General features: G+C 42.6%; 2 protein-coding genes across 4 annotated transcripts in view; both read left to right on the forward strand.

The window, feature by feature from the left end:
* Window positions 1–17580, forward strand: part of MARVELD2 (MARVEL domain containing 2) — a 28180-nt gene extending 10600 nt beyond the window's left edge. For all 3 annotated transcript variants that reach the window (XM_061187880.1, XM_061187882.1, XM_061187881.1), the window contains 4 exons: window positions 6609–6757; window positions 11346–11517; window positions 14620–14670; window positions 15733–17580. In XM_061187880.1, coding sequence (XP_061043863.1) covers window positions 6609–6757; window positions 11346–11517; window positions 14620–14670; window positions 15733–15855 — 495 coding nt within the window. In that variant the 3' untranslated portion in view covers window positions 15856–17580. The remainder of the gene's footprint in view (window positions 1–6608; window positions 6758–11345; window positions 11518–14619; window positions 14671–15732) is intronic.
* A 1030-nt stretch (window positions 17581–18610) lies between these two features.
* LOC133090828 (eukaryotic translation initiation factor 4B-like) lies at window positions 18611–20589 on the forward strand. Its single transcript, XM_061189327.1, has one exon. The coding sequence runs from the start codon at window positions 18623–18625 to the stop codon at window positions 20474–20476; it is 1854 nt and encodes a 617-aa protein (XP_061045310.1). The 5' UTR covers window positions 18611–18622; the 3' UTR covers window positions 20477–20589.
* Window positions 20590–26051: the final 5462 nt, after the last annotated feature.

Genomic DNA, 26051 nt, shown 5'->3' on the forward strand with positions numbered 1-26051 from the left:
TAATTGTGGCTCATGGGCGCTCTAGAGCCCACACAGACACAGACACACAGGATTAGTTGCTCCGCGGCATGTGGGATTTTCCCGGACCAGGGCTTGAACCCATGTCTCCTGCATTGGCAAGCAGATTCTTAACCCCTGTGCCACCAGGGAAGTCCTTAAATGATTTCTGACACGTATGTGAAGTCATCTGAATTACAGTTGAGCTCTACTGTGGTTTTCTTGGATATCCATAAATCGTTAGAAATCAAGAGATATCTGACCACTTCTGACTGACCAGGCGTGGGATGAGTCAGGCTGGAATTAGCTGGTCTGCAGAATACTGAAGAGTTTCTCTCTCACACTGCAGTGTGGACCTAATGTTACAAACCTCTACAACTTACACATTGTTCATAGAATTAGAGCAATACTGCTTTGTGTGTGTGTGTGTGGCATTTTGTTTGTTTGTTTGTGGGTTTTTTTGGCTGCACCTTGTGTCATGTGGAGCTTCCCTGAGCAGGGGTCAAATCCGAGCCCCTGCAGTGGAAGCACGGAGTCTTAACCACTGGACTGCCAAGGAAGCGTCTTAACCACTGGACTGCCAAGGAAGCCCTTGTTTGTTTTTTTATTGTACTTTGTTTTAACTTCCTGATTCCCTTGTGTTTAATTTGTTTTAAATGTTCATTTATTTATTCAACATTTATTGTGTCAAGATACACATTTCAATTAGACTCAGTGACACTAACGATCAGTAAGCTAAATAGATCATCAGTTTTAAGCTGTCTGAAATATACATATCAGGGGACTTCCCTGGTGGCGCAGTGGTTAAGAATCTGCCTGCCAATGCAGGGGACACGGGTTCGAGCCCTGGTCCGGGAAGATCCCACATGCTACAGAGCAGCTAAGCCCATGCGCCACATGCTACAGAGCAGCTAAGCCCATGCGCCACAACTACTGAGCCCGCATTCGAGAGCCCACGTGCCACAACTACTGAAGCCCGCGCACCTAGAGCCCGTGCTCCGCAACAAGAGAAGCCACCACAAGGAGAAGCCCGTGCACCGCAATGAAGAGTAGCCCCCGCTCGCCACAACTAGAGAAAGCCCGCGTGCAGCAACGAAGACCCAAGGCAGCCATAAATAAATAAATAAACAAACAAATCAGATATACTTGAAACTGATAAATAGTAGTTGCCTTTAGGAGGGTAACTGGCTAACTGTGGGGGGACAAGTAAAGAGGGAGACTTACTTTCCATTATGTATCCTTTTGGACCTTTTGAATTATACGTTATGTCTATACATTACCTATTCAAATTTTTTTAAGTTTTAAAAAAGTTAAGTTAGTAAATGCTCATTTCAAATATTGAGATAAGCAATATAAGGCTGATATTTAAATAATTAATAACACTGCCCTTTGTTTGAGATTTAAGTGCAAATTCCCTAACCTATGGCTGACTTCCAGTGTTAGTACAGAGATGTAAGTGAGTTTGACCAAATGGAGAGGGCAGTCTTCCAAACTCGGAGTCATCATAAGAATGGCTTTGGCAGATCATTGCCAGTACTCTCATTCAAGATTGCCATATTGCTATAACCCATTGGTAAATCCTACTCCCTCAGAGGGACTGACTAGGAAACTTATAAATTTTAGCCTGACCGGGAATGATAGCCTTTGCTACATCACAGCCCAGTAAGAGTTCTAAAATAAAATTCACTGCAGGGAAAAGATCAAGCTTAATCAGACTTTGGTTTAGAAGATGGATCTGGATTAGAAGTATTGCTCAGAATGGAAAAGAGGCCTAAAAATATATAAGAAAAAATATATAAGGAGACTCACTTTCTAAAAGTTGACACTCTTGTTAACAGGTGATATCAAAATCTGAAGTCAGAATGTTAACATCAGGAAGTATGTTTCAGAACATCTCCAGGGGCACAAGAGAAGAATCTCTTTGCTTGGTGGGGGTTTAAGGTGGTATGCCTTTTGCAGATGTTGACTGCACAGCACCAGGCTGGATGGGACTGTCTCACTAAGCTGCAGCGTGGCAGTGACACAGCAATGGTGGTCATTCTTGGTCTTGGTGGAACTTATGGGCCTTCTGATCAGTCCCTGAGGTGCTGGGACTTACCAAGGAGATTAAGTGCAGGGTAGAGTCAACCTGAAAGGCTTGGCTGAGCCTGGAGGAAGTTGCCCCAAATGATGGGGTAGTCTGATGCAGCTTCTACAGGTGGTACGGGATTAGAAGATCTGCTGGAGAGTTCTAGGTAGGCCTTTTCAGCTGTCCTGGAAGGCTGGTGCCCAGTATGTCCAGGGTGTGTTGCAGCATCTCAGATCCTGAGAGGTCCTGGAATAATCGGGAATAACCTTAGCGGAGTTAGAATCCCCATTCCTAAGACTCTTGGAGAATCCTATCAGTCCGGTTAACTTCTACTCGCTCAAGATGTGGGAGCAGAATGCAAAGAGCGTCCTTTCAAAGGCCTCTTTTCCTGGGAGATGGGTCACTGTGGATCAACATATTTAAATGTATTCAGAGACAGAGGGAATCTCATGACTTAATTGAGGAATCTCTGTTGGACTTACCAATGGGAACCTTATAGGAAAGGTTGAATCTCCAGCTTCTCACTGGGTATGATTTTCCCCTGCTTCCTTCCCAGTTCTTGGTAGGGAAGAATTGGCAGATGACCACAGGAGAGGCAGTGTAGTGTGGTGAAGAGAAAATAAACTTTGGAATCAGGCAAATTTGAATTTGAGTACTACTAGCTCTGTGATTCTGGGGAAATTACTTACCCTCCCTGAACTTAGTTTCCTGTCCCTTGTTTGGAACTATCAGCTAGGCTGTCCCTTCTTGTTTTCTATTTTCACAAACACAATTTTTAAAAGGCAAGCAAGATCATTTAAAAAATAAATAATTTATATAAAGTAAGATCAAACAGAGACAGAAACAAATTCTAATAAGTCCCTACGTGTTGAGTAGATTGCTTTTCTAAACTAGAAAAGTCAAAATCTAATCTGGGTATCAAAAGTAATAGTGTGGGTTTGGGATTGGGGTCTATGCATCATTACATCATACGCTCAAAGGGAGGGAGAATCAGAAATTGGACAAAAGCACCCTGAAACACATGTCTGGCTCTCCCTATTTCTAACTTGACAGCGTGTTCATTCAGCCCATTTTTTTAAATTAATTAATTTATTTTATTTTTGGCTGCGTAGGGTCTTCGTTGCTGCGCGCAGGCTTTCTCTAGTTGCAGCGAGCAGGGGCTACTCTTCCTTGCAGTGCGCGGGCTTCTCATTGCAGTGGCTTCTCTTGTTGCAGAGCATGGGCTCTAGGCGTGTAGGCTTCAGTAGTTGTGGCACATGGGCTCAGTAGTTGTGGCACATAGGCTCAGTAGTTGTGGCACACAGGCTCTAGGGCACAGGCTCAGTAGTTGTGGCGCACGGGCTTAGTTGCTCTGCGGCATGTGGGATCTTCCTGGACCAGAGCTTGAACCCGTGTCCCCTGCATTGACAGGCGGATTCTTAACCACTGCGCCACCAGGGAAGTCCCATTCAGCCCATTTTTAATTTGAAAACCTTAGTAATTATATCCATAGCATTACTTACCCCATGGCTTAATTACTTTCTCTTGCTTCATAGTAAAGCTTTTCTTATATGTGCTGACAAGGCTAGTTTTTGCTAGATACAAAGAAAGGTCATATGAAATCTGGGGCTGTGTGTTTGTAATCAGGAGTACTGTTTGAAAGTGGTGTGTCCCAGGGCTGGAGCCCAACTACCTCCTTCCCGTGAAAGACCGAAGAGATTTTAATTTTTTGAGTCATATCTAGTTCTAGATATTTTTTCCCCAGTAGGGTTTTCTGCACTGATGATCAGTGAGGTTCACCCAAAAACAGTGAAAGAAAATTTTAAGAGCATAAAAACAGAAAAAAAAAAAAAGTAAAGCAGGTGAAATAGTCTGTGTGGAAATATTCTGACTTCTTAGAACTCCCTTTTTATATTAAAAGGTGAATCTTGGAATTAGAGATGGGCAAGTAAGGAAAATGAATAGTTTCTACTTGAAAAAACTTTACCTGAGAGGGGAGAAAACTCATATGGACTCTCCTCCCCAACGTGACTACCTGGGTAGAATTCGTGATTTTGACCCGGAAAACCGAGCCTGACGCCTGGGGCTGCTGACTAGGGAGTCAGTGTGCTCTCTGGCCACTCCTCAGGCAGCCGTGGGAGAAACAGATGGTTAAATACTTAGAAGCTAAAAAGGGATGCCATGAAATGGAAATCCACTTATTTAAGCCAAAAAAGTTTCCCTTAATTTTAATACCATGATGGATTTTCAAGATTAAACATAAAAGAATTCATTAGGATGAAGAAATGACATCCCGACCAGCGAGGAACAAAGTGGGATAGATACTGACCTCAGAATATGTTTCCTAAAATACTCTTGTTTGATCTCCTTTTCTCTGGGTTTTCTGCTCCCCACTCATGTTCTTGCTGTCTGGGGCCAATGGCTGGCCGTCCTTTCTGGCCGAGGGGACCTGGTTCCCCTTCCACCCAGCGCCTCGGGTGCAAGCTTCCCCTCTTGGTAGCCCTACCCCAGGGCAGGTCAGCAGCCTCCACGTCTAATCCGACTAACCCACTAATCCGTGGGCTGCGCTATTTGGTGAGTTAACAGCTGGTAGTTTCTAGAATGAGCTAATGTTAAACCAGACCTCAAAGGCAGCCTCAGAGATAGAGAAATCAGGAAACAAAGGATTTTAAAAGCTGCCTGACAAGGTAAAGAGCAAGGTTTTTTAAAATCTTGTTTTATATTTTGTTTTCAATGGAGTCAGGTCCCTCCTGAGCAACTCTCGGTTAGTTCAGCGAATTTAATTCAGCAAGCATGGACTGAAGCCCCAAGGGGTGAGTGGAGGGAGCTTTCTTCTGTGTCATGGGATCAACATGCTCAAGCAGTATGGCTTTGCCCGCCCCCCTCCCCATCACAAACTCATTTCTAGCTTTAGGATTGAGCGATATACATTTAAGTAAACCTGTTTCCTCGTGTTGCTCATTTAAAGAATCAACTTGCCAAAAAAGTGCTGGCTTGTTTGGTTGGTTGGTTGGGTTTTGGTTTTTAGGTGTTTTGTTTTTTGGCCGTGCCATGCAGCTTATAGGACCCAGGCCCTCGGCCGTAAGAGCGAGGAGTTGTAACCGCTGGACTGCCAGGGAATTCCCGGAAGAGTGCTGGGTTTTCATTGCGGCTTTTCCACTCAGAGCCTTGAGACCTTGGAGAATTTACTGAACCTCTCTGAACCTTGCTCCTTTATGTGTAACACGGAAACCCCTCTCCTGGCATCCACCAGCCTCACCAATTTGGTTGGTGTTCTGGGCGCTGCCCAGTGGGGCCCCCTAGCACTCTTTTCCTAACCCCAAAGCTACACATCCACCTCACCCTGCCCATTCTGGAGTGGGCTCCCCTGGGTCTTCCACTTCTGCATCCCTCCTGTTAGCTATTTTAGCTCTTTTTTTTTTTTTTAATAAATTTATTTATTTATTTATTTTTATTTTTGGCCGCATTGGGTCTTCATTGCTGTGCGCCGGCTTTCTCTAGTTGCAGCGAGCGGGGGCTATTCTTCTTTGTCGTGCACAGGCTTCTCATTGCAGTGGCTTCTCTTGCTGTGGAGCACAGGCTCTAGACACACGGGCTCAGCAGTTGTGGCACGTGGGCTCTAGAGCGTGGGCTTCAGTAGTTGCGGCACGCAGGCTCAGTAGTTGTGGCTCGTGGGCTCTAGGGCGCAGGCTCAGTAGTTGTGACGCACAGGCCCAGTTGCTCCACACGTGTGGGATCTTCCCGGACCAGGGCTCAAACCCGTGTCCCCTGCATTGGCAGGTGGACTCTTATTAACCACTGTACCACCAGGGAAGCCCTATTTTAGCTCTTAAGGTCTGTCCCCATGCTTCCTCCTTGGGCATTTCTGTCTCATGTTCTTTCCCCCTCTTTAAATGGATCCTTTTCCTACAGAGACCTCTAGGAGCTCTCCAGTGTAGAAGCCAGGTGACTTAAACCACTATCTCCAGCATTCTCATGGACCTCTTCAAGGAACCGCAGGTTAAGAACACCTGGGAAAGTAAAGACATCCACCGCCCTTCCCTTGGTTTTGCTTGCTCTCCTTTTCAGATGATGAAGCAAAGTGACTCGTCCCCCATTCTGACCTACTCAGTGGCTACTTGTAATTGATTCATTTCAAGTTGCTGGTGTCATTTTTTTCTCTTTCCATTTAAGTCGACTTGTTCCATTTTTATCGCTGAATTTCTTATTTTGAACTACATTTTCTGTTCTTTTACAGTTAGTTGGGGTATTAATCTTAAAAGTACTTAAGACACATTTACCATTTCATCATCCACCTTTGATGATCCCACGATTGGGATTGGAGGGTGTTTTATCTATTATATACTCTCATAGCTCACTGTGTTTCCCTTAACTGTTACAAAAGTATTCAGAACAACTATGTGACTATAAAACACGTAATTCTGAAGGGAAATTGTTGATTGTTGTCTCTACTTTTCTTCCTCCTGCTCCCACCCCCGAGTCTTCTTCTAAGAATAAAGTTGGGATTTTTTTTTTTCTTCTGCCTTCATTTATAAATAAATCCTCTTTTTCTCTCTAACTGTAGTGTGACATGGCCACCGGTTGTGACAGACAGAGAGACCAAGAAGTTAATTTTAAAGAACTGAGAGCAACAAAAATGAAACCTGAGCGACTGAGTGGACATATCCCCCCTGGCCACATCCCGAAACCGATCGTGATGCCAGACTATGTGGCGTGAGTATCTACCTAAGTCCTTCTTCAAGGTAAAAATAGAGAGGTTCCATTTGGGTTTTCTCTCTTCTGTTTGTCTACAAGTTAATACTCTGCTTAAAGTCAATTATATTTGAACAGTTGTTTGTTTCCTGAGAGGTAGTATATTGAATTGAAGGTACAGTATGGTCGTTGAAGAATAAGCTAATAAGCTGATTTCCTATTCCTCTTGTTTTAGTGAAAAAGTTGTCACTTCACCTTATTTTTTTTCTTCCAGTTTTATTGAGATATAATTGACCTATAGCACTGCATAAGTTTGAAGTGTGCAGCGTAATGGTTTGATTTACATGCATCCTGAAATGATTATCACAGTAGGTTTAGTGAGCATCCGTCATCTCATATAGATACAAAATTAAACAAATAGAAAAAAATTTTTTCCTTGTGATGAGGACTCTTAGGATTTACTCTCTTAACTTTCATATGTAACATACAGCAGTGTTAATTATATTTATCATGTTGTACATTACATCACTAATACTTATTTATCTTATAACTGGAAGTTTATAGGTTTTGACTACCTTCATCCAATTCCCTCTCCTCCTACTTCCTCCCCCCGCCTCTGGTAACCACAAATCTGATCTCTTTTTCTATGAGTTTGTCTGTTTGTTTTTGAAGTATAATTGACCTACAGCACTGTTAGTTCCTGGTGCACAACATAGTGAAATGTATATTTCTATACATTTCAAAATCATCCCCAGGATAACTCTGGTTATTATCTGTCACCATACAAAGATATTACATAGTTATTGACTGTATTCCCCATACTGTACATGTTGTACCTGTGACTCATTTATTTTGCATCTGAAAGTTTTTACCTCTTAATCTCCTTCACCTTTTTCTTCACTTCCCCCATCCCCCTCCCCTCTGGCAACCACCTGTTTGTTCTCTGTACCTATGAGTCTGTTTCTGTTTGGTTATGTTTGTTCAGTTGTTTTGTTTTCTAGATTCCTCATGTAAGTGAAATCATACAGTATTTGTCTTTCTCTGTTTGACTTATTTCAGTAAGCATGATACCCTCTAGATCCATCCATGTTGTTGCAAATGGCAAGATTTCATTCCTTTTTTTTTTTTAACTTTTTATTTTATATTGGAGTATAGCCGATTAACAATGTTGTGATAGTTTCAGGTGCACAGCAAAGGGACTCAGCCATACATATGCATGTATCCATTCTCCCCCAAACTCCCCTCCCATCCAGGCTGCCACATAAGATTCATTCTTTTTTATGGCTCAGTAATATTCCTTTCAAACATTCTGTGTCTTTTGATTGGAGCATTTAGTCCATTTACATTTAAAATAATTATTCATAGGTGTGTACATATTGCCATTTTGTTAATTGTTTGGGAGTTGTTTTTATGGTTCTTTTTTGTTCCTTTCTTCTTCTTTTGCTCTCTTTCCTTATGATTTGATGACTATCATTAGTGTTATGTTTGGATTTCTTGCTCTTTTTTGTGTGTGTATCTATTATAGATTTTTTAAAAATATTTTTTTATTTATTTGGCCACACCAGGTCTTAGTTGCGGCATGTGGTATCTTCATTGTGGCATGCGGGATCTTTAGTTGCCACATGTGAACTCTTAGTTGCGGCATGCATGTGGGATCTAGTTCCCTGACCAGAGATTGAACCTGGCCCTCCTGCATTGGGAGCGTGGAGTCTTAGCTACTAGACCACCAGGGAAGTCCCCTCTATTATAGATTTTTGGTTTGCGTTACCATGAGGTTTATATATAGCAAACTGTATATATATATATATATATATATATATATATCTGTGATTATTTTAAGTTGCTGATCTCTTAAGTTTGAACACATTTTAACAACCCTATATTTTGCTCTCCATCCCCAGCGTTTACTGTTTTTGACGTCAAATATTACATCTTTTTGTTTTGTGTCTCCCTTAACTACTTATTGGGGATATAGATGACTTTATGACTTTCGTCTTTTAACATTCCTACTGGCTTTATAACAGGGCTGATTTACTACCTTTACTGTATATTTGCCTTTGCCAGTAAGATTTTTTCCTTTTGCAATTTTCAGATTTCTAGCTGTGGCCTTTTCTTTTCTACTTAGAGAAGTTCCTTTAACATTTCTTGTAAAGCTGGTTTGGTGGTGCTGACTCTTTTATCTTTTGCTTGTCTGTAAAACTTTTGATCTCTCCAACAAATCTGAACGAAAGCCTTGCCAGGTAGAGCAGGGGTCCCCAACCCCCGGGCCGCGGACCGGTACCAGTCCCTGTTAGGAACTGGGCCGCACAGCAGGAGGTGAGGGGTAGGCAAGCGAGCGAAGCTTCATCTGCTGCTCTCCATCGCTCCCCATCACTCGCATTACCACCTGACCCATCCCACACCCCCACCCCGTCCATGGAAAAATTGTCTTCCATGAAACTGGTCCCTAGTGCCAAAAAGGGTGGGGACCGCTGAGGTGGAGTATTCTTGGTTGTAGGTGTTTCCTTATCATCACTTTAAATATATTATGTCACTCCTTTCTGGCCTGCAGAGTTTCTACTGAAAAGTCATGTGATAGCCTTATGCCAGTTCCCTTGTAGTAAATTGTTGCTTTTCCCTTGCTGCCCAGGTTAGGGAAGTTTTCAGCTATTATGTCTCCACATATGTTCTCTGCCCCTTTCTCTCTCTATTCGCCTTCTGGGACCCCTATAATGTGAATGTTAGTATGCATGATGTTGTCCCAAAGGTCTCTTAAACTGTTCTCCTTTTTTTTTTTTCTTTTCTTTTTTCCGTTCAGCTTGAGTCATTTCCACTGCTCTGTCTTCCAGTTAGCTGATCCGTTGCTCTGTATCATCTAATCTACTGTTGATTCCTTTTAGTATATTTTTCATTTTAGTTACTGTATTCTTCAGCTGTGCTTAATATGTCTTTTTAGTTTTTCACTCTTTGTTTGAAACTTCTAACTTCTCACTCTGTTCATCCATTCTTCTCCCAAGTTCTTTGAACATCTTTACGAGTATTATTGGGTAGTTTGCCTATTTCTACTTTACTTGGTTTTTCTGGAGTTTTATCGTGTTGCTTCATTTGGAACATAATTGCCTGTAGCCTAATTTTGCCTAATTTGCTGTTTTATTTCTGTGTATTTGGTAGGTTGGTTTTGTTTCTCAACCTTGGAGAAGTGACCTTTTGTAGAAGACGTCCTGTGTGTCCCAGCAGTGCACTCCCTTCTGGTCACCAGGGCTATATGCTCTAAGGGTGTCCCCTATGTGGGCTGCGTGGGTCCTTCTGTTGTGGCAGGCTGACTACTGTGGGTGGTCTGATAGGCATGGCCAGCCCCCAGTCCTGTTGGTTGCCAGGCCCTGCCTTGTGTGGAGGCTGCCGGCCACTGGTGGGTGGAGCTGGGTCATAAGGTTGTTGTCTGTGGAGTCCTGAGGGGTCCCAGGGCTAGTGCTGGTCCATGGATGGGCAGAGCTGGTTTCCAGGGTTGGTGGTTGCAGGCCTGGGAGTCCCATATCTAGTGTCAGCCTGCTTGAGTGAGACCGGTTCCTGACATGGCTGGCTGTGTGGGGTCCAGGGTGTCTCAAAGCTGGTGTCAGATCCCAGGGCAGCTGGCTTAGGGACCCAGAGTGTCTCAGCGCTGATGCTGGCCTTCTGGTGGGTTTGCTGGGGTCTGGGGGGTCCCATGACTTCAGCCTGCTGGTAGACAGGGCTGGGACCCAGGGGATCCTGGGGCTAGTACCAGCCTGCTGGTCGATGGGGCCAGGTCCTGGGGTCCTGGGGCTAGTGCTGGCCCACTGGTGGGCAGAGCTGGGGATCCTGGCCCCATCCACCAGGGGGATCAGGGGATCTTAAGACAGCTGGCCTGTTGGTGGGTGGCACTGTGTTCCCACCTGGCTAGCTGCTTGGCCTGAGGCATCCCAGTCCTGGTGCTGACAGGCTGGTGGGCAGGGCCCAGTCCCTTTGCTAACAAGCTAGGGGGAGGATTACAGAATGGCACCTGCCAGCACCAGTGTCCTCGTGGTAGAATGAGCTCCCCAGCATAGCTGCTGTCAGTGTCTGTGTCCCCAGGGTGAGCTCCAGTGGCCTCCTGCCTCTGCGGGAGGCTCTCCAGGATCAGCAGGTGAGTCTGACCCAGGCTCCTTTCAGATCACTGCTTCTGCTTTGGGTCCTGAAGCGTGTGAGATTTTGTGCGTGCCCTGTAAGGGTGGAGTCTCTATTTCCCACAGCCCTCAGAGTCCCGAAAGTCAGCCCTGATGACCTTCAAAACCAGACATTCTCGGGGCTTGTCTTCCCAGTGCTGGGGAGCCCAATGTGGGGCTTAGACACCTCACTCATTGGGGAGACCCTCTGCACTTGCAATTATCCTCCCGTTTGTGGGTCACCCACCCAAGGGTATGGGTCCTGACTATACCATGTCTCTACCCTCCTATCCATCTGGTGGTGCCTACTTTATATCTTTAATTGTAGAAGATATCTTCTGCTAGTCGTCCAGTCTTTCTCATCAGTAGTTGCTCTGTAAATAGTTGTAACTTAGGCATGCCCGTGGGAGGAGTCTTCCTCCTCCGCCATCTTGGCCACACCTCAACTTTGGTTTATTTTTTTTCCTCAGGAAATACCCTATGATTCAGACGGATGATGAACGAGAACGCTATAAAGCTGTGTTCCAGGACCAGTTTTCAGAGTACAAAGAGCTCTCTGCAGAAGTTCAGGCCGTCTTAAAGAAGTTTGATGAGCTGGATGCAGTGATGAGCAGATTGCCGCATCGTTCAGAAAACCAGCAGGTGCGTGCCTGCAGCTGCCGGGGAGGGGTTCTGGTAGTGGAAGGATGAACTCCGACCTCGTGTGAAGTGTAGAGAAGGCATAACCGTCTGCATCTGCTGTCTAGGAAGCTCACTTGAGATCTTCAGGGTGACAGTTCAAAATATGTAATTTAATGTCTTTTGCCTTCAATTATTAAACAGTATTTTATTTTCTTACTTAAGTAAAATATAAATTTGCCTAAGATACACACTGGGTCAATCAGGGTCCCAGAGGAGACAGATAGCACACTGTAAGGTAATTTGAGGAAGGTTTATTCACAAACGGTGGCCGGGGGTGTAGAGGAGCTGCCGGTGGCCATGCATTCTCCAGGGTAAGTCACAGCCGAGCAGCTAGCACCCCAAGCCCAGGGAGCACAGTGGGTAGGGATGGAGAGGGGATCTGAAGCTGCATACATGAGCTACAGGCTCATGCTTCAGACCAATAACCGTGATTATGGCAGAGAGGAAAACCAGGGTGGAGATGGCAGTCATAGGGGATGGAAGTGTTTTCTCTAATGTTCTGTCTTTTTTTTTTTCTTCACATCTTGCTATCTGGGAAATCAGGATGCCCTCATAATCAATGGCATTTTTTACCTGACATGTATTTTTTCATTGAGAAATAATTCACATACCATAAAATTCACTGCTTTTAAGTGTACAATTCAGTGGGTTTTAGTATTTTCACAAAGGGGTATAACCATTACCACTGTAATTCCAGAACATTTTCATCACCCCCCAAGAAATAACCCGTACCCATTAGCACTTTTTCCCCATTTCCCCTCTCTCCAACCACTGACAACTACTAATGTACTTTCTGTCTGTATGGGTAAATGCAGTGATATAATATGTGGCCTCACGTCTGGCTTCTTTTGCTTAGCATCATGTTTTCAAGGTTCATCTGTGTGTCAAGAATCAATATTTCATTATTTTTTGTGGTGGACTAATAATATTCCATTGTGTGAATATACCACATTTTCTTTATCCATTTATCAGATGATGGACAGTGGGTTGTTTCCACTTTTTGGCTATTATAAATAATGCTGCTATGAACATTTGTGTGTAATATCCTGTCCTTTTTAAAGAGAATATATTAATCTAATCTATTTGTGTAATTGAAATTTTAAAAGCATACAGCATTTTTTAGTAAATGTCAAGTGTATGTATATATAATATATACACACATTTTTTATATAGATTAGATAGATATATTCTTCTCCTGAGACCTGCATTAGTTGGGCATCTTTGTTTTGACCAGACCTTCAAGTGTACATTTAAATGAGTTGTAATTACAAGTCCTCTAAGCCAAATGTATAGAGTAGTGACATTTTCCCAGTCTTGGAGTGATGGAAGGGTGTTGGCTAAGAGATGCCAGTACCAGGAAGCAGGAGAAATCCAGCACATACTGCAGGTTCAGGGTCAGTTAGTACCATTTGGAGAACAAGCAGGGTCCACAGGTCCAAGAAGGGTGACCAGGTTTAGATGCCCTGAAGGGAGTGCAGGAAGGAAGGAGCAGGCACCAAGCGTCTGGATCACCGCAGGTCGGGAAGAGCAAGCTGGTTAACAGACATAACTCTGAGAAACCTGAATGTGACATGTGGCCTTTGAGCCCAGGCCCAGTGGCGTCGGGTGTGTAGGCTGTGTATGCGTGGGCAAGGGCTCAGGCTTGTGGGTGTGCGATTGGGGGTGGGAGGGTCCTGATTACAGCAGGTGGTGAGAAACTGAGTCCTCCCACAGTACTCGCACACAGTCTCGACAATAGTCATTTCCTTTGGTTTTCAGCATGGCTTGGCAAGTAAGTAGCCAAATGACAGGGCTGCAGTTAGTCTCGGTGTCTCCTCCAGGCCTTATCTAAAGTGGAGATATCAATTGTATCACAAAAGTGAACTTCTTCTCAGCCACAGGCTGAGCTTTGCCGTGGGCAAGAGTCTGCTGGCCAGGCTCACTCGTCCCCTAGCGCGTCCCCAGGGAGGTGTCTCTGTGCCCAGCGGGCCTGCTGGGGGCATGGGTTCTCACACACACCTGCTCATGCACCCGTGAAAAATTAAACCATCACATGACTTTTCTAAGCCCATCAAATAGGAGTTTTGCTCAAAATAATCTCTCCGGTCCTCACCCTCCTAATTCAGTCTCTCTGACCGACTCTAGGATAGATTTTACAACTCTCATCTCTGCCTGCGTCTCCAGCACAGCACCCCTGCCCCCAGGCAGCTAGTTCAGTCCCAGGCCAGGACCTGTTAATGTAGATGACAACTGAATAACCAGGTTCATCTCACTGATGGCAAGCAGTCAAAACACAAACAATACTCATGATCTTAGTATGTAAAAAACATTGAAGAGTTAAAATATATTGGGAAAAGGGTGTGGATTTGTGATGGAAAATGTTCTCAGAGGAAGCTTTTAGAACTATAAATTATTACATTTTATTTTGTATTTATTAGGTTTACAGTGTTTCACAATCTCCAAAGCATAGGTTTACCTGGATAAATGAGGGCATTGCTCTAGTAACCTATTTCCTTTGGATAGACTATTCAACCCTTTAACAAATTTCATATTTATTATTAAACTTAGAATAAAGTTGGAAGGAACCTCATATTAGCTATTTTCAAAAGTTGAATAGTCTCAACTTGCCAAAGGGGATGAAAATGCTACCTAATTATAGCTAATGTGGTTATTATGTGCCAAGCACTTTAGAAGGATCATTTCAAATAAGTGAACCTTCTCACAACACTATGAGATAGTTATGGTTATTATTCCCATTTTACTGATAAGGAAACCAAGTCTTACGGTAAAGAGCTTGCCCAAGTCACACCGCCAGCAAGCAGTGGCCCTGGGACTCGGTCCAGGTTTTACACGAGCAGGGGCCTCGCCCTACTGTTCATCCCTGGATCCCAGGGCCTGGCCAAGAGTAAGCCCTCAAATATTTATCCAGTGAGTTGAATTTGTTCGTGTATGAATATTTTCATTATAGTCTTAGGTAAAAATTGTTTTCTGTTCTTATGCCCACTGTACTCTTGAGACATTCTTGAGATATGATTTGAGTAACTGCAAGTATTTTCATTCACATATACAGTATATTATTTTTAGGAACATGAGAGAATTTCAAGAATCCATGAAGAGTTTAAGAAAAAAAGGAATGTGAGTAAAACCATTTTCTTCTTTAAAGTGTATTCTTATCCAGGTACAGTGGTGACAACTGACAGATTTTAGATTCTTGCAGCTAAAGTAGTTGTTTTTTTGTATTTCTTAAGATGCTACTTGTTAGGGACCATGGGTGGCTGCTGGGTGCCTTTTTTTTTTTTAATTTACCTTTTGGCTGCGTTGGGTGTTCGTTGCTCTGTGCGCAGGCTTTCTCTAGTTGCAGCGAGTGGGGTCTACTCTTCGTTGCGGTGCACGGGCTTCTCATTTCGGTGGCTTTTCTTGTTGCAGAGTGCAGGTTTCAGTAGTTGCAGCGAGTGGGGTCTACTCTTTGTTGCGGTGCACGGGCTTCTCATTGCGGTGGCTTTTCTTGTTGCAGAGTGCAGGCTTCAGTAGTTGCAGCACACGGGCTCAGTAGTTATGACACGTGGGCCCTAGAGCGCACAGGTTTCAGTAGTTGCGGCGTGTGGGCTCAGTAGTTGTGGCGCATGGGCTTAGTTGCTCCACGGCATGTGGGATCTTCCCAGACCAGGGCCGAACCCGTGTCCTCTGCATTGGCAGGCGGATTCTTAAACACTGAGCCACCAGGGAAGCCCTTGGGTGCCTTTTCTTCTCATCTCTGTCCTGAATACATTCTGCTGTGTCCTGATTTAGGAACCCAGGGAAATGAGCACCCATATAGAGCTCTTCACCCACATTTCATTCACAAAGATTAAGTTCTTTTACAGGTTTCTAATTCCATCCTTAACTTAATTGCACAAATTAGTAGAGGATGAAGAGAGCTTTTATTAATCCATTAATTACTTTTCAATGTATTTTAATACTTAAGGGTGCCTCAGCTCTCTACTTCGACTCAATTTCGCTGTGAACCAAAAGCTTCTAAAAAATAAAATCCACTGAAAAAAATGTAGAGAGCTTACCTGTTATTCTTGTTAGGCAGATTTTGAAATCTGCTGCAGGAAAATCTACTATGAAAGGTCATTTTCTGGGTGGTAATGTGTGTTTCTGTGTTTTTCGCTGAGGAAGCCAGAGGCTGAGATAATAGCTATGTTTCTTTTCTAGGATCCTACATTTCTGGAAAAAAAAGAACGCTGTGATTATCTGAAGAATAAACTTTCTCACATAAAGCAAAGGATTCAAGAATATGATAAAGTAATGAATTGGGATGTACAGGGTTATTCTTAAAACTTATTTGAAACCACTTTTTTATATCAAGCTTCATATTTATTTACTGTCTTTTTTTATGCTCGTCTCTGTGATAGAGAAGCAAATGCCTCCTGAATCAGCTTGTAGTTGGTTTAGCTGGTATGTCAAGTTAAAACAGTATGTGATTGCATTTCAGACATTTCAAAACAAATTCAAATTTACTAAGGGCCTTTACTAAGAGTGGAAGAAATTCTGGATTCATCTGTGTACAATTTATATTTATCTTGTTAAAATTGATTTAAGCATTGTGTCCTTGTGGTGTGATGATCAAGTGGAGTATCAATTCTGGTGCTGCTTTTTCCTTTTTTACTTAGGCCAGTTCCTGGGATTCTTTTAGGACAAATTTCTCTTCCTAGCCAAAGATGTCATTTCTGCCCTTGAAAGGGGTTTGAATTCAACATTTTGAAGCCTTATGATCTTGGGCAAGTTGCTTAATCTGCCTGTGCCTATTTCCTCATCTGTAAAATGGGGCTAATCATAGGCCTACCTCCTAGGGTTGTTATGAGGATTAAATGAGGTAATATTCGTAAAGCACTTAGAACAGAGCCTGGCACATTTGTAAGCGCTGCATTAGTGTTTGTGAACTATATAGACGTGTTTGTGAACTATATAGACGTGTTTGTGGAATGAATAAACTACATAGAATAAGTCTCAAGGAAAGGACCTTAACGAGCAAGTTCAGCCAGCTAACCCCAGGCCATGGCCTCATGACTTTCTTTTTTTTATGCTGTAAATAAATCTTACGCACGTCGCCTTGAGCAGATGCTTCCCTGTGGCCCTGTGCCTACTGGGGTCCAGTGCAGCCTTCTTATCTTTAATCAGCATCACTGTGCACATCTCTCAACGTCCCCACAGCCCAGCCCTTCCTGTAAACCTCGAAAACAAGGATTGTGTGACTATTGTTGCCGTTTCTATCCTGTTTAGATGTCCATCCTAAGGCCCCATGATGTTGCATCTGCTTAGAATCTCCCTTTGATTTATTGGAATGCTTCATTGTCCCAAGAATTATCTTGGCTTTGAGGCTTTATTCATGAGAAATGTTTTATTTTTATTAATGTGAACAAGAGACTGCTTTAAAAATGTTTTAAAAAATCATTGTTATTGGTTCCTATGCAGCAGCATCTATCTTGTAGATAATTTCCCAGGTGTAGAAATACAATTTCTGCTCCATATAGTTGCCATTCAAACAATTAATACTGGAGGAATTTTGTAAGTGATGAAACCAAAGAAAAGAATTTGGAAAAGCAAAGGCTTACGAAGTATTGGTTACTGAATAAACTTCCTAGTTCTTCTTTGTCAATGATATCTTATTTAGTGTATATTGTTACTGTTTTCAATCCATGGTTCTCAGACTATGTTTAGGGTGCTAAGAGTCTTAAGAGGTGATACCGAGGAAAGTGTGAGGCTAGGCTCCCTCTGGACCGCCCCCCAAACTAGAACAGCTGCACTTTCTGTTCTACATATTGGGACCCCATGTTAACATTTCGCTTAAGAAGAGCACCCATGCTTTTAAAAAAAAAAGAAAGATGAAATAATACCATTTTGGTGAACTGTAAAGAGATTAATATTGAAATGAAGTGTTAAGGAAATTTGACGTTGTGAAACTTTATTTTACTACAGTTGTAAATGTTAATCTTTGAAAACCAATGTTGTAATGCTGATTTTTACAGTTTTTATGTGAATACCTAGGCATATTAAAATTTCAGTCACCTGTTGTTTTGTGTGTATCCTTTATTGTTTACTTTTCTAGCGTTCCTGAGTTGACTGGGCATATTCTCCGTTATCAGAAAATAAACTGGAAAGTCATTGAAAACTTGTGGATCATGATGCTCAGGTGACTATTTCCTCCTCCCCCATTATTTGCAAGAATTCAAAGTCAAGGCCACTGTTGGTTTCCTCGGGCTGCCTGCTGTAACCAAGTACCACAAGCTTAAAACAACAGAAATGTATTGTCTCACAGTTCTGCAGGCTTGAAGTCTGAAATCAAGGTGTCAGCAGGGCCAAGCTCCCTTGAAGCCTGTAGGGGAATCCTTCCCAGCTTCTGGTGGTTTGGGCTGGCAGTCTTTGACATTCCTTGGCTTGTGTACGTATCGCCCCAATCCTCCGTCTTCACGTGGCCTTCTCCCTGTGCCTCTGTCTTAACAAGGCTATGTTCTTATAAGGACACCAGTCGTATTGGATCAGGGACCCACCCTCTCTAGTATGACCTCACCTTAACTAATTACACCTGCAAAGACCCTATGTCCAAATAATGTCACATTCTGAGGTCCCAGAGGTTAGGACTTCAACCCATCTTCTTTGGAGAGGACACAGTTCAACCCATAACAGCCACCTTTAGCAAGTTGTGAGATTCAGAAAATGATAGTTCCCTGTACATTTTTTTTCTCACCTGACTTTTAGCATGTATTCTATTTTGAAACTTAATAGGAGAAGATATCAGCATATCTAAAACTTGAAAAGAGAAAAGTATATATCCTTCACTCATTCATTTGTCAGTTATGTGCCAAATGCTTTCATTGGCCAGATGTTCTAGCACTGAAGATATGGTAGTCAGTAAAACAGGTAGAGACCCTGAGGTTACTGTCTAACAGGAGATCTGAATGAGAAGATAAAGGGTTGGTGATGAAGTATGCATTTTTCTTATGTGCTTTTCTATAAATGGTTTGTGTAGAGACCCTGATACTGAGATGCACCAATGTTCAAAAGATAGACAATATACTTTTGCGTTCTCTCTCCCTCTCCCAACATGGCGGCCTCAGCAAAAAAGAAGAATAAGAAGGGGAAGACTATCTCCCTAACAGACTTCCTGGCTGAGGATGGAGGGACTGGTGGAGGAAGCACCTATGTCCCCAAACCAGTCAGCTGGGCTGATGAAACAGATGACCTAGAAGGAGATGTTTCAACCACTTGGCATAGTAATGATGATGACGTGTATAGGGCACCTCCAATTGACCGTTCCATCCTGCCCACTGCTCCACGGGCTGCTCGGGAACCCAATATCGACCGGAGCCGTCTTCCCAAATCACCACCCTACACTGCTTTTCTAGGGAACCTGCCCTATGATGTGACAGAAGACTCCATTAAGGGATTCTTTAGAGGATTAAATATCAGTGCAGTGCGTTTACCACGTGAACCCAGCAATCCTGAGAGGTTGAAAGGTTTTGGTTACGCTGAGTTTGAGGACCTGGATTCCTTGCTCAGTGCCCTGAGCCTCAATGAAGAGTCTCTAGGTAACAGGAGAATTCGAGTGGACGTTGCTGATCAAGCACAGGATAAAGACAGGGATGATCGTTCTTTTGGCCGAGATAGAAATCGGGATTCTGACAAAACAGATACAGACTGGAGGGCCCGTCCTGCTACAGACAGCTTTGATGACTACCCACCTAGAAGAGGTGATGATAGCTTTGGAGACAAGTTTCGAGATCGTTATGATTCAGACCGATATCGTGATGGGTATCGGGACAGTTACCGTGATGGCCCACGCCGGGACATGGATCGATACGGGGGCCGAGATCGCTATGATGACCGAGGCAGCAGAGACTATGATAGAGGCTATGATTCCAGGATAGGCAGTGGCAGAAGAGCATTTGGTAGTGGGTACCGTAGGGATGACGACTTCAGAGGAGGTGGGGACCGCTATGAAGACAGATATGACAGACGAGATGACCGGTCATGGAGCTCCAGAGATGATTACTCTCGGGATGATTATAGGCGTGATGATAGAGGTCCCCCCCAAAGACCCAAACTGAACCTAAAGCCTCGGAGTACTCCTAAGGAAGATGATTCCTCTGCTAGCACATCCCAGTCCAGTCGAGCAGCCTCTGTCTTTGGAGGAGCAAAGCCTGTTGACACAGCTGCTAGAGAACGAGAAGTAGAAGAGCGGCTACAGAAGGAACAGGAGAAACTGCAGCGCCAGCTGGATGAGCCAAAACTAGAACGACGGCCTCGGGAGAGACACCCAAGCTGGCGAAGTGAAGAAACTCAGGAACGGGAACGATCGAGGACAGGAAGTGAGTCATCACAAACGGGGACCTCAGCCACATCTGGCAGAAGTAAGTCAGACCAGGATGCACGAAGGAGAGAGAGTGAGAAGTCTCTAGAAAATGAAACACCCAATAAAGAGGAAGACTGTCAGTCTCCAACTTCTAAGCCTCCCAAACCTGAACAGCCTCTAAAGGTAATGCCAGCCCCTCCACCAAAGGAGAATGCTTGGGTGAAGCGAAGTTCTAACCCTCCTGCTCGATCTCAGAGCTCAGACACAGAGCAGCAGTCCCCTACAAGTGGTGGAGGGAAAGTAGTTCCAGCTCAACCATCTGAGGAAGGACCAGTAAGGAAAGCAGATGAAAATAAAGTAGATGGGGTGAGTGCCCCAAAAGGCCAAAGTGGAAATTCCAGCCGTGGTCCAGGAGATGGAGGGAACAAAGACCACTGGAAGGAGTCAGATAGGAAAGATGGCAAAAAGGATCAAGACTCCAGATCTGCACCTGAGCCAAAGAAAGCTGAAGAAAATCCAGCCTCTAAGTTCAGTTCTGCAAGCAAGTACGCTGCTCTTGCCGTTGATGGTGAAGATGAAAATGAGGGAGAAGATTACACCGAATAGACCTCTGCATTCTGTGCTTTCTCCTAGTCTCTCACCACCCTGGGAACATTCGAGAGCAAATCACACCTCTATCCAGACAAGACAAAATAAAACTCACCATCTCCTGGAAAAAAAAAAAAAAAAAAAAAAAGATAGACAATATAGGAAAAATCTATAATTTTTTCTGACTCAATTTTTTTTAAGAAACTATTAGAGAAAAATTTTTAAAAGAAAAAAACCAAATAGATACAAAAGCATAGAAAATGGAAGTCCCGCCACCCTGGTGATATATACTGTTCGGAGCATATCCTTCCAGTCTTTTTATTTATTTATTTTTATTTTATTTTATGTATTTGTTTATTTTTGACTGCGTTGGGTCTTCGTTGCAGCACACGGGCTTTCTCTAGTTGCGGTGAGCGGGGGCTACTCTTCGTTGCGGTGCGCGGGCTTCTCATTGCAGTGGCTTCTCTTGTTGCGGAGCACAGGCTCTAGGCATGCGGGCTTCAGTAGTTGTGGCACGTGGGCTCAGTAGTTGTGGCTCACGGGCTTAGTTGCTCAGCGGCATGTAGGATCTTCCCGGACCAGGGCTCGAACCCGTGTCCCCTGCACTGGTAGGCGGATTCTTATCCACTGCGCCACCAGGGAAGTCCCTTCCAGTCTTTTTATAATACATGTAATCATTTTTAAATGGTCTACTTTAACACCCTAAGTGTTTTCAAAGAAGAGTATCTGGCAGGCTGCACCAGCATGTGGTAGAGCAGCTCTCCTAAATTAGACAAGCCAGGCTTAGAAGGAAGGTAGGAGGAGCCCAGCAGAAGGGCAAGGTGGACTTCAAGCTCACCACAACAAAGACTCCATTATTTCCTGTGTGATCTTGAACCTAAGCATCAGCCTCCTTATCTGTGACGGGATAATATTACTACCTGATGAAACTGTTATCAAAATTAAATAGAATAATGTTTGTAAAATATCAGGAAGATGCTTGCTCAATTAGTGGTGGCTAGATATTCAATTCAAACTGTACTTTTCACTAAGTTAGATAATGAATTGGCTGTTTTAAAGGTAGAATATCAAAATGACTTTAATAATAATAATAAAGGGCTGTTTTTGAAAGTGTATAGGTAATGCATTTATTGTAGAAAAATTTAGAAAATGAACTCTTCCAAGCTCACACAAATAAAATTGCCCATTAATTCTGCCCCTTGGAGATAGTCACCATTAACATTTGAGATCATATCCTTCCATTCTCATCTTACACAGGTATGTATTTGTATAAGCATATTATATACAGAAAGTTTTGGTATTTACAAAATGAGTTTACTATATAGTACGTTGTGTTTTGTGTTTTAATTAATAAAACTAGACCATGTAATTTTTCTGAATTTAGAGTTTTTATGTTTTCTATTTATTTCATTTTAATGCAGTTATATTATCATTGTTTTAGTTACTGATGTTCTTATTGTATGTCGGAAAAAGCAAGGAATGGGAGTTAGGTCTAGATTCAAGCTGTGTGGCCTCAGGCAAGTCACTTAACTCCTTTGAGCAATGGGATTAGATGAGATAAAAGTACGTAAGGTGGGAACTTCCCTGGCCCTCCAGTGGTTAAGACTCCGAGCTTCCAGTGCTTCAGTCCCTGGTGGGGGAACTAAGATCCCACAGGCGTGTGGCACGGCAAAAAAAAAAAAAAAAAAAAAAAAAAAAATTACCTGAAATACTTTCGTAAACCATAAATCTCTGAAAAATCCTTACATTTATTTTTATATTTTTATTCTGATAATGTTATCAATAAGAAATTTTCTTTAGTTCATTATTAATAACTTGAGCTATTAATAAGCATATTTACTATATAATCAGGGCTTCTTTGGAGGTCTGTATATTCTGGTACAGCCAGAATGGCCTTGACACATACAAAGAATATTTCCATTTCAGCTGATTGACTTGGAAGCCACAGCGTGTGCCAGTGTGAAAGGAGGAAAGAGCAGGCCACTGGGGAACAGGGGAGGAATTTTCCAATTAATAGAGCACAGATTTGGCACCTTCCTTTCTTCTTTATAAAGTAGAAAAAAGGCCCCAAGATATAAGAACTTCATCACGCACCCCACCTCCAGGTATGTATTTAATGACAATTCTGTTTGCCTCGTAATTTGTTTAATGGCTAACCCTACCACTTAATTGCTTTGGAGAAACTAAAGTTATTGCAAGATATTAGACCCAGAATAGGCGTTTATCAAGACCGTTTGAATTGTAAGCAGTGTACAAGGTTGCTCTTTTTACACAAAACACCATTTTGTGCTACCAATTAAAACAATAAATAACAAAAATAAACTCAAAATGGATTAAAGGCCTAAGTGTAAGGCCAGACAATATCAAACTCTTAGAGGAAAACATAGGCAGAACACTCTATGACATACATCACAGCAAGATCCTTTTTGACCCAGCTCCTAGAGAAATGGAAATAAAAACACAAATAAACAAATGGGACCTAATGAAACTTAAAAGCTTTTGCACAGCAAAGGAAACCATAAACAAGACCAAAAGACAACCCTCAGAATGGGAGAAAATATTTGCAAATGAAGCAACTGACAAAGGATTAATCTCCAAGATTTACAAGCAGCTCATGCAGCTCAATAACAAAAAAACGAACAACCCAATCCAAAAATGGGCAGAAGACCTAAATAGACATTTCTCCAAAGAAGATATACAGATTGCCAACAGACACATGAAAGAATGCTCAACATCATTAATCATTAGAGAAATGCAAATCAAAACTACAATGAGGTATCATCTCACACCGGTCAGAATGGCCATCATCCAAAAATCTAGAAACAATAAATGCTGGAGAGGGTGTGGAGAAAAGGGAACACTCTTGCACTGTTGGTGGGAATGTAAATTGATACAGCCACTATGGAGAACAGTATGGAGGTTCCTTAAAGAACTAAAACTAGAACTACCATACGACCCAGCAATCCCACTACTGGGCATATACCCTGAGAAAACCATAATTCAGAAAGAGTCATGTACCAAAATATTCATTGCAGCTCTGTTTACGATAGCCAGGACATGGAAGCAACCTAGGTGTCCATCATCAGATGAATGGATAAAGAAGATGTGGCACATATATACAATGGAATATTACTCAGCCATAAAAAGAAATGAAATGGAGGTGTTTGTAATGAGGTGGATGGAGTTAGAGTCTGTCATACAGAGTGAAGTAAGTCAGAAAGAGAAAAAGAAATACAGTATGCTAACACATATATATGGAATCTAAGGAAAAAAAAAAAAGGTCATGAAGAACCTAGTGGCAAGATGGGAATAAAGACACAGACCTACTAGAGAATGGACTTGAGGATATGGGGAGGGGGAGGGGTGAGATGTGACAGGGTGAGAGAGTGTCATGGACATATATACACTACCAAATGTAAAATAGATAGCTAGTGGGAAGCAGCCGCATAGCATAGGGAGATCAGCTCGGTGCTTTGTGACCACCTAGAGGGGTGGGATAGGGAGGGTGGGAGGGAGGGAGATGCAAGAGGGAAGAGATATGGGAACATATGTATATGTATAACTGATTCACTTTGTTATAAAGCAGAAGCTAACACACCATTGTAAAGCAATTATACTTCAATAAAGATGTTTAAAAAAAAAAAAAAGTTCATTTCAGTAAATAAAAAAAAAAAACAATAAATATTTGTAATCATTATTTATGGGGGAATTTTAGTAGGAGGATTTAGCAGTCAGTGTTCTCAGTCATAAGCCACAGAAACCAAAGCTGGTTGACTTAAGAAGAGGGATTTATTACTATCTACTGTCTAGCTTACAGAATTGCTGGGAGACCTGGAAAACTGAATTGGAGGCTATGCAGCAGGAAAAATGCCCCAAATCACACCTAAAATCCAATCTGGTGAAAACAGCTCTCTTGCTCCTGCTGCCCTCTGTGTGCCAAATGCACTACCAACCCTGGCATCCTTGGAAGCGTGACTCAGATTCAGATGATTCAGAGTGAGAGATGGATTGGTGGAAGCTAGGTCCCTTGCCATGCTCTAATTGCAAAGGAGACTGGGATGGGAAGGGCCTTTTGAGCTTCAGCAGGCAGACCCGGCTTCCTACTGAGATTCATCACTTGGGGAATTCCCCAAAGTATGAAGGGATTTGGATGCTGACAGCCAAAGAGAAAACAAATATCACCTACAGATTAGTAGTTGTCCTAATTGTGAGTGTAGTCAGGGATTTAGCTTACTCATTTACGAACAGGCCAGATACACACATGACAGCCAGTGCCAGAACACCTTTAACCTTAATGCTTCCAGAGCTGAGAGGAAAGACAGGAAGGGTCCCCACTAAGGTCCTAAGATGTAGGAATGTGTCCCTGGCCTCCAGGTTTGAGATTCAGAAAAACATTATCACCCAGAAAGCATGGCAGTGCAGTAATTTCCTGGCCTTTCCAGATTAGGTCAAATCCTCCTACTATATGCTCTTCTACACTTGTACCTCTTATTGAAATGAGTACAAGTGTTTACCAAAAGGCGTGTACAAGAATGTTCATAGCAGCTTTACTCATAATAGCCCCGACCTAGCAATAACTCAGATGTCCATCAACAGTAGAGTAGTTGAAATGAGAAATTGTGGTATAGTCATAGAATACTACAGAGCAATTTTAAAGAAGAGTGAATTGCTGTTACATGCAAAACACAACACAATGTTGAACAAAAGCTAGACCAGAGCACATACTGCACAATTCTATTTATACAAAGCCCCAAATCAGGCAAGATTAAACAATGGTGATCTAAGAATAGGGATTAACTTCGGAAAGCCAGTTATTAACTGGGAAGGGGTATGAGGGAGCCTTCTAGGGTATGAAAATGTTCCATACATTGCTCTGGATGGTAGTTACATGGCTATATAAATATTTAAATATTTATTTCACTGTGCTGTTGGGTTCATTTTATACACTTAACATATGTCTGTTCTATATCAATAAAAAAGCTACTGTATTATAAAAATCTAATCTCTGGTGATAGAATTCAGAATAGAGGTTACCTCTGAGAGATGGTTATTGGCTGGGATGGGGCATGTGGGAGCCTTTGGGGTGCTATACCTTGATCTGGTTGGTTACCTGGGTATATAGATAGGTAAAAGTTCATCAAGCTGAAGACTTAAAATTAGTGCCTTTTACTGCATATATGTAATACCTCAATTTTTAACAATCATCTGTATGTTTGAAGAAAAGTATATTCCCAATTTAAAACAATCAATGTGAATTTGGGAACACAATCCGTTCATAAATTGAGGACTGCCTAGTGTTCAGGTGGTCTTTGGAGAACATCTGCGAAGTTATAGCTGGGGCAGCACAACAGTCTTACAACTGCTGATTCAGTGAGTTATATTTGAAACCCAAAGTTGTACGTATTTGTGACTGGGAACCGACCCCCATATCAGAGAGGGCAGATTATAACCATTTTCTTCCTCTTTTCCTCCATGAACTGTCCAAAAACAGATGGTCTACACATGAATGACCCTGAAGATTATTTATACCTGTTTAAATGCTTTTATTCTCACACCGTTGAATTCGTGGCTATTGATTCTTTTTGTGCATGGG

Source organism: Eubalaena glacialis, chromosome 4 (genome assembly GCF_028564815.1).
Source record: "Eubalaena glacialis isolate mEubGla1 chromosome 4, mEubGla1.1.hap2.+ XY, whole genome shotgun sequence".
NCBI lineage: Eukaryota > Metazoa > Chordata > Mammalia > Artiodactyla > Balaenidae > Eubalaena > Eubalaena glacialis.